Source organism: Megascapheus bottae, chromosome 9, assembly GCF_031878675.1.
Source record: "Megascapheus bottae isolate mThoBot1 chromosome 9, mThoBot2.hap1, whole genome shotgun sequence".
Taxonomy (NCBI): domain Eukaryota; kingdom Metazoa; phylum Chordata; class Mammalia; order Rodentia; family Geomyidae; genus Megascapheus; species Megascapheus bottae.
The window spans coordinates 360,857-379,290 of NC_143517.1; the positions used below are offsets into that span (position 1 = coordinate 360,857).

Below are 18,434 nucleotides of genomic sequence, written 5' to 3' on the forward strand. Positions count from 1 at the left end.
ATATTTCTGGTCCCTCTCTTTTTCTTATTTTAGCTATGTGTTCCCTTTGTTTGTCCGTTCAGCTGACTGTACTTGTGTCTTTATTTTATTCTGTCTATTTCACTCACCCTGCTCTAATTTTGGTTTTGAGTGAATTGTCCTGACCCAAACCAACATATTCACTGAAAATAACTACGTATAATCTCTTTTTTGGAACCTAATACCCCACCCCAAATTAAAGTGAAAGAGCATTTAGACGGAGGAATATCTAACTATGATTTAAAAACCTCTGACTTAAGCTCTAAGCAATTTTAGCTCTCTGGCTTGGTTTTTGACATTATACTTGCTTCTGTTGTTTTCTTGTATTTGAGTTCTTTCGTCTCCAAATGGGTAGAAAAAAACCATAGAACATAAGAAAAATTGGATGTAAATGAACCTCAGCTCCAACAAAAAAAGCTCCAACAACAAAACAAAATGAAAGCATATATACAGCTATGTCTGAGAATAGTGAGAATAACCAAAACTTGTTTCAAAAATTTGTGGAATTCACAAACAGAAAACTATATGAAAGGAGAGTCCAATGACAAAATAATCACTTAGTTGAAGGATATGAGAGAAGGCACTGAAACTCAAATCAAGAAGGGAAAGAAGGGGTCAGGAGTTTGGCCTAGTGGTAGAGTGCTTGTCTAGCATGCATGAAGACCAGGGTTCAACTCCTTGGTATCACGTACTTAGAAAAAAGGTAGACATGGTACTGTGGCTCAAGTGAGAAAGTCCAAAGATAGTGCTCAGGCCCTAGGTTCAGTCTCCAGGACTGTCAAAAAAAGGGAAAAACTGCCCATACAAAACTTAAAGCAACAATAAAGAGACATAAGATAGCAAAAATAATCAATTAGAAGACAGGTTAAAAAAAAAACAAAGTAGACATGCATGAAGACCCAGGTTCAATTCCTGGTTGTACCACTTTCATAGAAAAAGCCAGAAGTGGTGCTGTTGCTCAAAGGTTTGAGCTCTAGTCTTGAGAAAGCCCAAGGACAGTGGCCAGGCCTCGAGTCCAAGCACCAAGATTGTTTTTTAAAAAAAGTAGAAAGTCTTTACAGCAAAATACATGACATGAGGACAGAGTTTCAGGAATCAAAGACAGATTACGTATTATAGAGAAAGAAGAGATAATTATCCAAAACAAATCTGAGAAACAAAAATGTTTGCAGGATCTTCACGACTCAGTAAGAATACCTAATTTATGCCTTATAGGTATTTAGGAAGAGAATAGAAACTAAGTAAAGGGATAGAAAACATTAAACAGAATTCTAGCAGACAATTTCCTGAAAATCCAAAATAAAAGACCTATTGAAATACAAGAAGCCCTTAGAACTTCAAACTGAACAGACCACATAGAACATGCCACTGCTACATTGTAATTCACAGATTACCAATATTGACCAAAGAAAAGAGCCTTAACTCTATCAGAGAAAATAAATTACTTATAACAGAAAACCAGTCAGAATAACTATAGATTTCTCAGCTGAAACCATGAAAGTAAGGACAGACAAAAATGATGGGTGCCATGGCTTAAAGGAAAACTATCAACCAAGAAAACTGTATCCAACTAAGCTCTTCTTTATAACTGGAGGAAAATAAAAATAAGGAAAACCATTTCTCTCCACCAAACTAGCATTGAGGATACTTTAAAGATGTCCTAAAAATAGAAAACCAACAAGAACACTATAGTAACAGACAAAAATGCCCCAAAAGAGGAAAACAAAAAAGATAAGGAACAGACAATAAGTTGATAATATGACTGGAACTGCCAAACAGTCATCAGTTCTAACTCTCAATAATAATGAATTTAAACCTGCAATTAAGCAACATAGATTGACCAATTTAATTTAAAAAAGAGGAATACCATCCTTTGCTCTTTTCGAGAGTCACATCATGTCCACAAAAGTAACCATATTCTGAAATTGAAAGGCTGCAATAAAATCTATCAAGCACATAAAACAGCCAGAATATATATATACACATATGTGTGTATATATCTATATGTACATATAGCCATATACATGTACATATATATATATACACATACACACAAATATGCATGTGGGGTGTGGTACCTCAAGCTCCTTAAAACCGAGGATCAAACCACACCCTAAGCCACTAAACAAATAATGAATATTAAATCATATATAAATGAATTAGAAGCTGGGCTCCAGTGGTTCACTCCTATAATCCTAGCTACTCAGGAGGCTGGGATCTGAGGGTCATGGTTCAAAGTCAGCCTGGGCATGAAAGTCCATAAGACTCTTATCTCCAATTATCTTCCAGAACACAGGAAGTGGCACTATGGCTCAAGGGGTAGAGAAGTAGCCTTGAGCTGAAAAGCTTAGGGAGAGGACCAGGTACAAGTTCAAGCCCCATGACTGAAAAAAAAATGAATTAGAGACTAAACAAATATAGAACTATCAATAAAAGAATAGTTGGTTCTTTGTAAAAATTAAACAAAAAATTTAACAGGGCCAGGAGTTTGGCCTAGTGATAGTGTTTGCCTAGCATGCACGAAGACACGGGTTCAATTCCTGAGTATCACATACATAGAAAAAAAGCTGGAAGTGGTGATGAGGCTCAAGTGGCAGAGCTCTAGTCTTGAGAAAGTCCAAGGACAGTGCTCAGGCCCTGAGCTCAAGCCAAGGATTGGCAAAAAAAAAAAAAAGAAATTAACAAAAATTGACAGATCTATAGCAAACATGATCAAAGAAGATGACACATCCAAATAAATAAAATCAGATATTTAAACAAGAATATCAAGAGAGAAACAAGCAAAAATCCTAACATTATGAGGGAATATTTTGCAAACATTTAGGCTAACAATGGAAGAATTTCAACTTAATATTTATATACCCAGAATAAACCAAGAAGATTTAAACCAACTAAATAGACACACAACAAGTAATGAAATATAAAAAATCTTCCATCCAAGAAAAGCCCAGGACTACATGGGCTCACAGCCAAATTCTGTAAGGTCTTCAAAAGAGAACTCACTTTAATACTCTTCAAACTGTGCATTGGAATCGTAAAGCTAAGACCGTAGCCAAATTCATTCTATAAAGCCAGCATAACCCTCATCCCAAAACCAGATAGGACCTAATCAATGAAAAAAAACTTTTCCTTTAATAGACATCGATGCAAAATTTCTCAATAAAATTTTGACCAAACAAATTCAAGAAGAAACAAAAAAGTATATCAAATAGCACTTATTCCAGGGTTGCAGAGTTGGTTCAATATAGGCAAATCAACATAAACAACACACTGAAAGAAACCAGGGAAAGAAAATAAGAGATGCATAAAAAAAATTTGAAGAGACTCACTAACCCTATATGATAAAAGGTCTTTATTATAGTAAAATTTCTCGTCCTTTATATTTAAAATGCTATATGTGGAAAACTTACAGGCAGCATTATCCTTAATTGTTCAAAATTAAAATCAGATACAAAGCAAGGATGTCCACTCTTTTTTATTTTTATTTTTTTGGTTTGGTCGTGGGACTTGAAATCTGGGCTTGGGCACTGTCCCAGAGCTGTTCAGCTCAAGGCTACTGCTCTACCGCTTGAGCCACAGTGCCACTTCCGGTTTTCTGGTGGTTAGATTGAGATTAGTCTCATAGACTTTAGTGCACAGGCTGGCTTTGAACCACAATCCTCAGATCTTAGCCTCCTGAGTAGCTAGGATTACACGCATGAGCCACCAGGGCCTGGCAGGATGTCTCTTGCAGTCCTCTTCAGTGTAGTACTGGAATTCCTAGCTTGAGCAAGAAAACAAGATTAAAATATGGAGGAGATCCATAGAAGAACACATAGATTCTTCTCCTAAATTATTTGAGTGTGGGGTCAGAGGTACCTTGGACCTGCACAACTGAGTACACAAGGAAGTAAGCCATTATCATGATGACTTTGGGCTATGTCAATCGCTTGTCATTTAACTTATCTGAGACTTGATTGCTGTTTTGTACAAATGTAACCCCTGGCAGTTTCCTGTTTTAAGAAAAGTATTTAAGATCGTTATGTCTTCCTGGAGGAAAGATCCCTTTAGTAGTATGTAGTAACCTTCTTTGTCTTTTCTTACTAATTTTAGTTTGAAGTCTTTTTTATCTGATATGAGGATGGCAACTCCAGCCTGTTTATGGGGGCCGTTAGCTTGACAGAGTTTATTCCAAACTCTCACTTTCAAAAGATGATTGTTTTTTGGGGTAAGATGTGTCTCTTGAAGACAGCAGAACGATGGCTCTTGCTTTTTGATTCAACTAGACAGCCTATGCCATTTAATTGGAGAGTTAAGTCCATTGATATTGAGAGTTAGGATTGAGAGATATTTATTAGTTCCTACCATTTTTAAAAGCTTTTATTAGGGCCTTCCCTCATTTGTCATAATCAGTAGAAACCTTGGGCTCTACTAGCAAAGATCTGCAATAGAGCAAAACCATGATACATAAGGCCATATAGTATGAAGCTAATTGAAAGGACCTCCAGGATATTGAAACAAAAGCCATATAACGAATGATTGTTGTCCTTAATGTACTATGTTATCCCTCATCTCCTTTGCTGTCCCTTGGATATCTCATATGGTTACAGTATCTCACTTTGTTATCTGATATATTGAATTTATGTGTATTTGGTTATTTGAAATTTGATAGGGAAGGGGGGAAAACCAATACGGGGAGTGGGTGGTGGGTAGGGGGAGGGTAATGGGTACCAAGACATGTGAAAGGGTATCAATGTATGTGAATTAATGCACCTTCTATCTGGCAAATATCATGTAACCCTTTTATTAATTACAATAAAAATATAAAAAAAAGAAAAGTATTTTTTAAAAAAGAAAAGTATTTAAGATTGGAACCTGAAATAAACGGGGCTACAGTCTTAAGCTCACAGCCTTCTTGGGCTGCTGGCTTGGGCTGTAGTCCTCCAGACCCCATCTTTTTCTTGTCTTCTTCTTTTCCAAGTCCTCACCCCCTAAATCAGGAATCCCCATTCACTGTTGGCTGGCTCTGGAACTTGCGCCGATGCAAACTTTTGCAAAGCAGCAGGGCATAAAATTCACCCACAAAAATAAGTAACTTTTCTGTATGCCAACAATGTTAAGAATCAGACTGAAATCAGGAAAGCAACATCATGTTAAATAACCTAAAAAATCCCTATGAATTAACTTAACCAAAGAAGTGAAAGACTTCTATCATGAAAACTTAAAAAGTCTGAAAAATGAAATTAAAGCATATTTAAGGAAATGGAAAATCTCCAATGCTCCTGGATTGGAAGGATTAACATCTTAAAAATGGCATTCCTGCCCTTTGGGCATCTACAAATTCAGAGCAATACCCATCAAAAACTCATAGCTTTCTTCAATGAAATAGAGGAAGCAATCAAAAAATTCATAGAGTAATAGCAAAACTAATCATTAGCATATTATATAAAATGATTATTGAAATAAACTCCAAGTATTGGAAACAAGAGTTTATTATTTGATTTTTTGTGGTTATGTTTTTCTTTCTCTTTGGTTTTTCCTTTTTTGACATTGTTTTTAATCTCTGTACTTTTTGTTTGTATATAAGTTTATCTGATTTGTTGAAGAGAAAGGGAAAGTACAGGTGTGGCATTACAAAGGCGAACTAATGTAGCCAGTGGTACTCACTAGACACTATGTTAAGAAATGAACTATAAAATTTGTGAGGGAGGAGGGCCAAGAGAGAAAATAAGGGAAGCAGTGACATTGTTCAAGAAGAAATGTATTCAATACTTCATGTAACTAAATCTGTGGCACATCACCTTTATAATAAATTTTGTTTGACATTCCTGCAGCTTGAACGGAGGGCCTGTGCATTGTTCTTGACTTTCTGGATTTTTTGCATATGTGGTAACGAGCTATCAAACCCAGGGCATCGTGCATACTAGAGAAGCACTCAACCACTAGGCCATACTCCCAGACCTGACCTTACAATCCATTTTTAAGAGTATTTTTCTTTAGTACTAAATCTTATCTTTATAGTAACTAATATAAATCAACATTTATTTACAAAATTGAGATGTCTAGAAAAATGTCAAGAAGAGAGAGCACCAAAGTAAACAAATGTCCTTTATGCTGACTGCATATATTTGTTTTCCTTAGTACAATAATCTGGAAAATATATATAACATGATTCCAGAAACTACCATAAAATTAATTTTAAACTTATATTATTTTTATATTCTACTAGTAATTAAGTTAAATAATTGACCTACAAAATTCATTCAGTATGTGTAAATTGATTGGCTATTTTTGGAACTTTCATTCCCTGGGTTTTGAGAACTAATATGAGTTTGATAGCTAATATGTAGAAGATACCATAATTTTAGAATTTTGTCATTATTGGGACATATTATAAAACATCTTAAGTGTTTATTCCTATCCTAGAATAATAAGCCTTAGTTTAAACTATATATATTCTCCTAGAGTGAATGGTGATATATTAAAACTTTACTAACCTCAGTTTTTAAGGTTTTCAGTTCATTTTCCAGCATTAACTTCTCCCTTGCTAATTCTTCAAAATTGCCTTCCATTTCTTTATATTTCTAAAAGCAAATGTCATCTTGTGAGTAATAATGATGGTTAAAAATCTTAATATACTTCACAGAAAAACCTCAATATAGAAGAGATATGTGGGTAATAATTAAGTTAAGAAAAACCTCACTAATTCAAGAGAACAATGAAACATTGGTTTTTGTTGTAAAAATATTGTCTAGTGTAGCTATTATTAGACTTAAATAAGGACAAGAAATTATGGTAAACAATAGAACTACTCAGAAGACTATAGAGAATTACAGGTTATTTCAGAAGACAAGTAAATATTAGCAATAGTGCTGCTAAAAAAATTAAAAAGAGCATAAAACATTCTGATTTACACATTTGCTAAAATTTCTTGAAGAAAATATATTCACCATTTGATTTCTACTTCAGATGGTCTTAAACGGCAAGAGATTCTTAGGACTCAAATACAAAGTTGAAATTTATTCAACTTTAGAGGGAGAATGCAGGCCCAATACCCAACGCATAAGAAAATGTTATAGTACATCCTTCCATAGGAAAGTTGGATTGAGAGGATGGTACAGAAATTATGAAAAGAGTGACAGTGATCAAGATATATTAAATTCATAAATTCATTAAATAGTGCCTCCTTTATATAGCTACTTAATGACAAAAAATAGAATTTTTAAAAGTTCAATTTCAGCCAGGTGCTAGTGGCTTACACTTATAATCCTAACATCTCAGGAGGCTGAGATCTGATAATCAAGATTCAAAGCCAGCCAGGGCAAGAAAATCTAAGAGGCTGATCCTCAAATAAACACCAGTAAACTACAAGTGGCATTGTGGCTCAAAGTGATAGAGCATTAGCCTTGAGAAGAAAAGCTCAGGCACAGTCCCCATGTCCTGAGTTCAAGCCTCACGATGGATAAAAAAGTACAATTTCAAATTGAAAGCTTTATACTTACAACTTCTAACAAATCCTGATCCTGTAGAGCTCTGAAAAATACACCATGTTTATATACACATAAATATATTTTAACACATTTATATACTTTATAGAGTCTTTTAAGAAATATAAATGTTAGTGTATATTTTATATATCACATCAAAATTAAGCCCTATTTTTGCCCAAAAGATACAGGATTATTATTTATTTTCCCAGTGCATATCAAATGCAAGTACATACTATTGTATGGAAACATTTTAATATGTAAGCTTTGTTAGTAGGTTGGATTTGTTTTGTTTTCTACATAAACTAACATATTTCTTATTTCTTTTTAATGCTACTTATTTTTCTACAGGAAGAAAGATCAAATAACAAATACTTTAAGTTCTTTAAACATGGTTGTTTCTGTCATTGCCATTCAACTCTTCAAATGCATGTGTGCATAGTAATGGTAAATATGGGTATATTCCAATGAATATTATGAAAGCAAACTACAGGCCAAGTTTGTCCCATGAATCATACTTTGTCAAAACTTTCATTTTGCCAAACCTTTAGTTGAGAAATGAGTTTCTTGTTAATTAATAAGAGTTTACAATTGGCTTTATAGAAATAATTACTATTAACTTCACTTTGTTTATTTCCAAAGCAAAATTAGCTGGCTTTTACAATAGCCAGTTGGTGATCTATCATCACCATTACCAAAATTCACAACTTCTTTTTGTTTCTAAGAGAAAAACTTACCTCAAACTCTTTAATACCCCATGTATTTGACTAGACCTGTACACCAATAAGCTATTCTGCTATACTGATTTTCATGCCTTGACTACGTCAGTATAAATAGGCCCACATAAAATTTAAGATTTTGAAACTACATAATACATGCTTTCAAAATTAATTTATTATGTTGCATGTACATTTATACTATTTCCTTTTGTCTTGTTAAATGACATTTTAGTATAGATAGTCAGATCATTAGCATAGAAATATAGATAGGTAGTGTATATATACCATATTTTGTTGATTCAAAAAATTTTAGATACTAAGGTTTGTTCTGCCTTTGGCTTTACCTATAATGCTGTTATATTCATGTAAAAGTGTTTGTGAGGATATGTGTTTTAATTTCTCTCCTGTATGAAGTTAGGTATTGAATTCATGAGCCATATCTTGGGCATATATTTAACATCTGAAGAAATTACTGCTTTCAGAAAAGAGAATATATCATGTAATTCCCACCTGTAAGAACAGGGAGTTCTGCCAGAGCAGAAAAGGCCAAGGGGAAAAAAGAAAATAAAAAGTCAAAGAAGAGTACTAGGTTCAGATTGAAGCTCAAGATTCTGCACAAAAACAATTTTAAAATAATTAAACTTACACAGTGATGCAAGAATGACTTAATTTCTCCACATGAGAATCATCAAAATATCTTAGAGAGCAAAAGCAAATCTAGGGAAAAGAATCAATGCTGAAGATATCATGATTTTACACCTCAAGCTTTATTACAGAGCAATCACAAAAACAGCTTGGGACTGACACGAAAAAGACCTAGGCAATCCAGAAATAAACCCCTATACTTACAGATATTTGCCAATATATTGTGCTGAAAATGTATCCTCTTCAATAAGAGGTGTTGGGAAACTGTAGAAGACTGACATTGGTTACCTGTCTGTTACCTTGCACTGTATCAACTCAAAATAGAACAAAGACCTTAATGTCATATCTAAAACTTTAAATTACTGCAGGAAAGAAGGGAAGAATTGGCATAAGCAGGAGTTTTCTACTAACTGAGAGATATTGGACAATGGGATTACATCAGACTAAAAGATCCTCCACAACTAAGATATACTTACTAAGCAGAAAAATTAGACTGCAGAATAAGAGGCCTTTACCAGCTAGACATCTGACAAGAGCCAAATATGAAGAATATACAAGATACTTAAAAAAAAAACTCCTCCTCCATTGACTCAATAAATGTGCTAAATAGACTTGGATAAAAGAAAGCAAATCAAAACAGCATTGAGATTCCATCTCACCCCAGTAAGACTGACCCTCATCAAGAATATGAGCAACAACAAATATTGGTGAAAGTGTAGAGAAAGAGGATCTATGTTGTGTGGTTGGTGGAAATACAAGCAGAGATACTACTCTGGAAATGTTTTGAAGACTCCTAAAAAATCTAAACAGAATTAACTATCATCTGGCAATACCACTTTTGGGCATCTATCCAGTGTGTAAATACACTTGCACATCAATGTTCACAGCTGCTGTATTCACAATAAGGAAAATATGGAAACATCCCAGGTACCATACAACAGATGAGAGTGAATTATGAAAATATAATTGATAGATATGTTAATTTTACTCCTCTGTTAAAAAGAATACCCTTTCATTTGAACCTAGAAATTTTTGTTAAATGAAGTAAGTCAGGCTCATAGAGATACACAGTGGATATTTTCTTCATATGTGGAATTTTGATCTAAAATGATTTACATATAATTTTATATATATACATTTAAACAAATTGTAAAAAGTGGTATACTTAGGAGATGAGTCCAACTGGGTAACTCCCTTGAACAACTAACCACCTATTTAACAAAATGGATATCGGGTAGCAGAAAAATGTCATAGATGGGAGGCAATAAGAAAGGAACACTGTAGTAGAGAAGGAAGGGTGAGCAAATGTGCGTTGTATATATCTTGATGGTAAAAATGGGATAAGGGAAAATGGGAGAGTGGTGGAAAGATTGACTTTGATTAAGGAATTGTATTTTTAATCTGGACTTGAAACCCTTCTGTACATGTATTTAATAAAAGTACTTCTAAGTTCATTATGCAGCAGTATGTTAGTATTGAGGTTTGATATTAGAAAAAATTGTAGCATATCACTAAGGAAAATGTCATTCTCTTGTATGTCACTGACTACAAGTAATAATGCAAATCTGTGAGATGTTTATTAGCCAGTTTCTTTTGGTCAATGACATATTACACTTTTCCAAAGTGATCTTTTTCTTTTTATAGATGTTTAAAATAATCTAACTTATAATATTTGAGTAATATTTCATGGTGTGGTGATGTGGTATGGGTATATGGTATAGTGTGGAATGTGTACATGTTCATGTATGTATGTGTACATGTGTATGTGCATGTGTGTCAGTGTGAACACATTTTATGTATTTATTACTTGTTGGACATGTCAGCTGATTTTATAGTTGGGCTATTGTGAAAAGAGATTCCATAATCATTGATATGCAGTAACATTAAGGAATCTCTATTGTATATTTAATTATACTCCTTATACACCCACATTTGGTAAAAATGCAATCCCAAAGTAAATCTATTTTTAGGGTTTTGAGAAATGCATACTGAAATGTATACAGTATCCCAAGTTTCTTTTTCCCTCAAATTCTAGCCAGCATTCTTGTATGTTGCCTTGATCATTTGCTACTGCCACTGGGATGATATGAAATCCCAGTGACATTTTGAATTGCATTTCCTTTATGACTGAAAATATTGAAAATTTCTTCACATAACTTGGAGCCATTTATAATTCTTCTTCTAGAGACTATTCTCCTAATTTACACATTCATTAAATAGATTTTTATATTCTGCAGTCATTCAGTTTTCTGAGCTCTTTGTACATTATAGCATCAATGTTTCCTGTGATTAATATCTGGTAAGGCTTTTCTATAATTTTCTGAGTTTCATTGTCACTGATCATTTATTTTGATTTGTAGAGATTTTCTCATTAGATATAATTTCACTAATCAATTTTTGCTCTTGTTTTCTGACCTATTCAGCAACTAATTCTAGTGCTAATATCTTCCAGAATTTTTTCATTGCAGCATAAAAGTTGCAAGTTTTGTATTCAAATTTTGTCCGATTTGGGGTTGCTTTTTTTCAGGTGAGAGCAATGTGTCAGTATTTCTAACACCCTACCTTAATGACTCTGCTTTTCTCCAGTTTTCTTTGTTTTCCTCAGGTTTTGAGTCATTTATTTTGCTAGTACTGGGGCTTGAACTCAGGGCCTGGACAGTGTCCTTGGACACCCTTTGCTCAAGGCTAGTACAGTGCAACTTGAGCCATCGAACCACTTCTGGCATTTTTCTATGTGTATCATACCTAGGAATCAAACCCAGGGCACCATGCATGCTGGGTGAGCACTCTACCACTAGGTTACTTTCCCAGGTTGGTTTTTTGTAAATTTTTTCAAAGACCAAGGGCTAGCATTGTGTGCATTTATTTCTAAGCTAAATGTTCTTTTTTGTTTTGTTGACCATACAGTGCTGTTTTTTTTTATCAATATGGCTCAATAATATAAATTGCAGTATAGTTTTGTGCTGACTCAAGCTTTGGCACTTTTGCTGGAGATTATTTTGCTATTCAACAAAAGATACTTTAGGGATGACTTAGTTTTCTACAACTATTGTCAATGGGATTTTCATGGACATTGCATTGATATTTCAGATTACTTTGTATAGTACCGTTTTTTTCACCCTATTAATTTTGCCAGTGAAGTAGCGTGGGATGTAATTTATACTCTCATGTTTATTCAAATTCTTTTATCAAGATTTTATAGTTTTAACAGTAAAGTCCTTTCAAGCCCTTGGTTAATTTACACATTATTATAAGTTTATATTTTCTTTTTTCTTTTTAGTATATTGTGAATGGAATTATTTTCCTGATTTTGTTCTCAAGCTCTTCACTGTTGATAAATGCTACACATTTGTCTATCCTTCTGTATTGCTGGAAATAATTGATCAACATAGAAATTTTTTTCATGTATTTTATTGTAATTAATAGAAGGGTTACATTATATTTGCCAGATAGAAGGTACATTAATTCACATACATTGATACCCTTTCTCATGTCTTGGTCCCCATTTCCCTCCCCCCCACCCCTATCCCTCATCTTGTTTTCCCCCCTTCCCTATTCAATTTCAAATAACCAAATACAAATATATCCAATATATCAGATAACAAATTGAGATACTGTAACAATATGAGATAACCAAGGGACAGCAAAAGAGATGAGAGGTAACATAATATATCAAGGACAACAATCACTCATTATATTCATTATATGGCTTTTGTTTCTATATCCTAGAGGTCCTTTCATTTAGCCTTATGTATCTAGGTTTTGACATAGAAATTTTGGAAGTAATTTTTGAAGATGATTCTGAATCACTTTAATTCTTCCATGTTTGAATTTTTAATTACTATTCTTATTGGATTTTTGTTTGTTTTTGTCAGTAATGGGGCTTGAACAATGGGCCTGGATGCTGTCCCTGAGGTCTTCAGCTCAAGGCTATTGCTTAACCACTTTGAGCCACCACACCACTTCTAGTTTTCTGATGGTTAATTGAAAATGGATTTTCATACTCGGGGCTGACTTTGAACCATATCTTCAGATTTCAGCCTCCTGAGTAGCTAGGATTCCAAACAGGAGCCACTGGTGCCCAGCTATTTTTTGTACAGAGTTTAAAATTCAGCAAATTGGCTTATGAGTACAATGAATTTTGATTGATATCACCCCTTTCATTATTCTTTGCCATCCTTCCCAAATCAACTGTTCCTCATAATTTTCCTAGGACATATATTTAATATTATAATTGCATTCTCATGCCTTACTTCTCTTCAGTTTTCTACATTTCCTTCATACATCTCAAGCAATACCCATTTATGAGTGTTTATCCAAGAGTCAAATGAAGACACAGTAAATTCACTTGCACAACCACATTCATTCTTGCACTACCAACCATAAGCCATGCTATACAGCCTAGATGCCCTTCAATGGGTGACTGGATCAAGGAAATTCATAAACACACATTGGACCTGGGCTCTTTTTGGTTAGCATTTCCCTGATTGCTCCCACAATTTCATTGTATGAAATTGGTTTGTTCAACTTGTTTATGTCATCATTGCTCAGTGCGGGTACCCATTTCTACTAGATTTTCTCATTTCTTGAAAGAGGCCCTGATAGTACTTATTCATAATGGACTGAATTTCTTGGACATCGGTCATGAATGTTCCCATGGGGTCTCTATCTTGTTTGAGTCCCACCTCTCCTTTTTTTGATTAATCCTGCCAAGGGTCTGTCAATTTTGTTCACTCTTTCAAAGAACCAACTTTTTGATTTACTAATTTTGTGTATAGTGGATCTTATTTCAATCTCTGATATTTCTGGTTTTATTTTTGTTATTTCTGTCCTTCCAGTTGTTTTAGAATTAACTTTTTCTTGCTCCTCTAGGTGCTTCAATTTCTTCTTTAGGTTATTTACCTGCTCTTCCTCTGTCTTTTTAATATGGGATCCTACTGCGATAAATTTGCCCCTTAGAACTGCCTTTGTTGTGTTCCATAAGTTCCTTTGTGATGTCTCTTGATGGTCGTTACATTCAAGGAAGTTTTGAATTTCTTCTTTGATCTCATCTGTAAACCAGGGGCTATTCAGAAGTGTGTTGTTCAGCTTTTTTGACTTTTACTGCATTGTTCAGGACTAGTCTGACTCAACTGTGATCAGATAGATTGCATGGGATTATATCAGTCCTCCTGTATCTGCCAAAGTTTTCTGTATGAACTATTATATGACTTATTTTGGAGTATGTTCCATGTGCTGCTGAGATAAATGTATAAACTTTTCCTGTTGGATGGGAGACTTTGTGTATATCTGATAAGCCCAGCTGGGCTATGGTGTCATTTAAGTCGAGGATGCCTTTGCTTAACTTTTGTTGAGTTGACTTGTCATTTGGTAAGAGTGGCATATTGAAGTCTCCCACTATGATTGTGTTTGAGTCTACCTTGTTCTGTAATTCTAAAAGAATTTTCTTGTCGAATTTGTGTGATCCTGTGTTGGGGGATTATATGTTTATGATGGTAGTACTGAGGGTATGGCTTGTACCCTTTATAATATGTAGTGGCCATCTTTATCTTTATGTACTGATTTTACTGATAAGTTAATTTTGTCAGAGATTAAGACTGCTATTCCTGCCTTTTTGCCTGCTGTGTTGGAATGGAAAATTCTTTTCCAACCTTTCACTTGGAGCTTGTTTCTGTCTTTGGCAGTGAAAGCGGTCTCTTGGAGGCAACATATGGATGGGTCTTATTTTTAATCCAGTCTGCTGTTCTGTGCCTTTGATTGGATTGTTCAGCCCATTCACATTTAAGGAAATTGTCGAGAAGTGGTTAGTGTCCTTTGTCATTGTTTATTTTTACTTTTGAGTTTCTTTCTCTCTCTTTTTTTCCCCTTTTGTGTTTAGTGATTTATAGGTCATTGCTTCATGATGGGGGTCCTTGCTGTTCTGCCATTAGTTCTTGATTATTTAATACTTTTGTAATGCTTGTTTAGTGTTCATGTATTCATATAGCTTCTCTTTGGAATGAAATGTTCTTGTTTCTGTCTCAATTGTAAATGCTAGTTTCACTGGCTATATCAGTTTGGGTTGTCAGTTCTTGGTCTTCAGGGCATGAATGATATTTTTCCAAGCTTTTTTTGCATTTAGGGTTTTCATGAATAGGTGTGCAGTTATTCTAATTTTTCCCATTGTGGCATAGCTCTTTATTTTTTGTAGTATTTAAGATCAACTCCTTGGTATTCGGGTCTAGTGTTTTTACTATGATGTGTCTAGACGAGTTCCTTCTAGTATTTGCCTGTTTGGAGTTCTGAAGCCTTCAATAATGTGAGTATTTTCCTTTTTGATGTTGGAGAACTTCTCTATTATTTTGGTGAATAAGGGTTGCATTTCTTTATTGATGCACCCTGCCTATTATACAAAGATTAGATTTCTTTGCTGTGTCTGCCAGGACCTGAAGTTCTCTTTGGTGAATTCTGGCTGATTTCTCCAGACTGATGATTTTCTGTTTCACCTCTTATGTTCTATCTTCCATTCTTGATGTCCTATTCTCCATCTCGGTTAATCTGTTGCTTAATGCATCCATTTTTGCTTGAATTGTGAACACTGAGCTGCTCATGTCTGCTGAGTGGGTATTAAACTCTACTTCCATTTCTCTTTTGAATTTGAGGATCTCCTTGATAATTTCCTGCTTATATTCCTGGAATTGTTTTTGGAATTCTGCTTTAATCTCTTTACTCATGTTTACAATCATCTCCTTGAATAGATTCATATTTTGTGTCTCTTCCGGTGTCATTTCTTGGGATGGTGATGAAGGTTAAAAAGTTCTAAGAAGTTTCAAAAGCTGAAAAATGCGGGCCAGCCAGAGTTAAAACTACCAGCCCAACCTGTAATTATTAACTATGTGTGAATGAGTTTCGAATAAAGTTTTACAAACTGAAAAACAGGCAGAGTTCCAGAGATGATTGATTATGGATTGTGAGACTTGCAGCTGCAGATGAACAAAGATAAGGAAATTTACTCAGGGTTCTGGAAAACGGTTGTTTGTGCAGATGATGTGTGTAGATAATGCTCCAGCCCCTGAACTCTGTATGAATTTTGTTGTTTGTAAAGTACTATAAAAATCTTGCCTGCTTTGTGTTCAGGGCTCTCTGTTCCTGTGTGTTCAGTGAGCCCCATGCATGCTTGCTGAATAAATCCCCTTGCTTTTTGCATGAGAGAACGTCTCTTGGAGTCTTCATTTGTGCGGCAAGCTTCTCGACCCTTACAGTGACATCTCTCTCGTCCCTTTCCTCTTGTTTCTTTTTGGGCTCTGTGTGGGACTTTGATTATTTATATATGTGTAATTTGTTGCTGTGCTTTCTGAGGTATGAAAGACTGTTGTTATAGATTTGCTCTGTCATCAGTGAGTGGCGGTCTTTACTTGGTTTGGGACTGGTGGTTTTGGGAATCTGTTTATATGTGTGGTTCTCAGGCAAATTAGTCACGCTGCTGACTAGGTCAGAGATTGCAGATTTTACAGGAATGTTAGCTGGTTCCAAGAGGTTGTGTGTGCAGCACAGCTAGCTCTCAGCCCAACCAGTGACCTCACAGTGGGCCATAGAATGGAGTTGCGCATTTCAGTCTCAGCTAGCCTGGCAGATGGCTAGTTTGTCTACCCTGTTCGCAAGGGCCTGGGTTTGGGGAGTTTCTGGGAACTTTCAGCTGAACCAGCCGGGTTTCAGCCCTATTCCCAAGGGCAGGATCCAGCTGACACATGGGCTCTGAGGGCCTTTCTGACTCTCCCAGTCGGCTCCTGCTGGTCTGCCCTTCAGTTCCTTGCTGTGTTTCAGCTGCTTTGGCTGAGAGTCTTTTTGTGACCCCGTGGAGAGACTCCTTGGTGTCATCTTGCTAGAGGCTCCCAGCAGGAGGGTGCCCCACTTAGTTTGGTTCAGTCAGATGCTGGCTCCCAGATTAATGCACACCCCCACTTGCTGTTGGAAGGCAGGGCCTTAGCGCCCCTCAGTCTCCAGTTTCAGTGGCCTGGGAGAGGAAGCTGTTGGGCAGGTGGGAGCAGGGACACCTCCACCCCCTTTGGTGGGGTGCTGGGTCTTAGCGCCTGCCCATCTGTCAGTCTTCAGTCAATGGTCTTGGGAAGGGGGTTGTTGGGGGAAGGGACAGGAATCTCTGAATCTCTTTCTCCCCCTGGCACTTGCCAGTCTATCTTGGGCAGGGTGGGAGGGGTCTGGGTTAAGTTCTGTAGCTCACAACCAGCTCTGCTTTCCTGATGGGGTTTGGGGAACCCGCTGGAATATTTACTCATCGGGTTTGGCTGTTAGCTGCTCTGCTGTTGGAGGGTCATTCACTTCTCCTCTTTTCTCTGCCACCATCTTTGCTGCCTGTGCCCTGTCTGTGTGGGATTTCTGCATCTGGATTCCACCTCTTGCTGGAGTTCCGGGTTTCCTGGCACCAGCACTGGCCACCACAGCTTGTGTTCCCGGTCTGTTTGGCAATCCTGCTTCTAGATTCCACTGCTTGCTGGAGTTCAAGGCTTCCTGGGCCCTGATGCCCTCTGCCAGGGCTTTTACAGCTTAGAGCCCAGCAGCAAGGGGTGGGGGAGGGGGTCCTCACATTTCGGTTCTTTCAGAATGTTGAATATAAGCTTAATCTGGAATTCTTTTCCAGTTTGTGTACTTCTCCGTTGCCTCTAGAATTTGTAATTTTGGGTTTCTTAAGATAGTTGGCTCATGGGATTCACTGATTCTCTCTTTTTGTGGGAGAGAGCTAGGCTGAGTCCCTATTGTCTCGATGCTGTCTTCCGACTCTTACATGTCACTTTTTATTAGTCTATGTATTTCTCTCTTTTTTGACTTAATTACTATGATTACTTGTTTATATATTTAATGACATCATTTATTTCAGTACGGCAAAAATATCTTTTTGGTGAAATACCAAAAATCACATTATACATTTTGTGTCATAAATAGTTACTACAATATTTTACTTATAATGTAATTATTAAAATGGATGCACATTTTTGTCATTTTTTCTGTATTGAGATGACAATATGTTTATTCCTTGATTTTATTTATGTATTACATTTATTGTTTTGTATATTGCAAAACATCCTTATGAAGCCAAATTGACCAATTTCTAAAGACAATTTGAATTTTGTTTGGAAGTGTTTGAGACACTTTTCTTTTGTTGCATACCTTATCCAGTTTTGGAACGATTGGCTTAATCATGAGAGCTTTGTAGTGTTTCTTGTCTTTCTATTTTATAGAAAACCTTGAAGTGTTGATACTTTTAAAATGCTTGATATGATTTGTTAATGATTCCATCAGGTCCAGTACGTTACTCTGAGATTCATTATTGCTAACTTCATTTTAGTTGCTATTGTAGATCTATAGAAGTGGTTTATAGCTTTTGGTTCAATTTTGACACTTTAAATGCATCTACAAATTTAACAACTTTTTTAGATTTTTCTGGTTCAATTAAATATAGATTTTCAAAATATTCTGTTATTTTCCTCTAGGTTTCATTTTTATTTATTGGCTCTAATTTATTCATTTTTGTCATTACCCCATTTGTTCTAGTAAAGATTTTACCATGATTATCTCTTAAAAGAACTTTTAT

The 18,434-nt window shown here is 35.6% G+C and overlaps 1 protein-coding gene across 1 annotated transcript in view; it reads right to left on the reverse strand.

The window, feature by feature from the left end:
- The window catches only part of LOC150058669 (coiled-coil domain-containing protein 7-like), a 263,512-nt gene that overhangs the window by 189,942 nt on the left and 55,136 nt on the right, over positions 1-18,434 (reverse strand). The window contains exons 11-12 of the mRNA XM_090339663.1: positions 7,500-7,530; positions 6,495-6,581 (exon numbers count right to left, since the gene is read on the reverse strand). Coding sequence (XP_090195789.1) covers positions 6,495-6,581; positions 7,500-7,530 — 118 coding nt within the window. The remainder of the gene's footprint in view (positions 1-6,494; positions 6,582-7,499; positions 7,531-18,434) is intronic.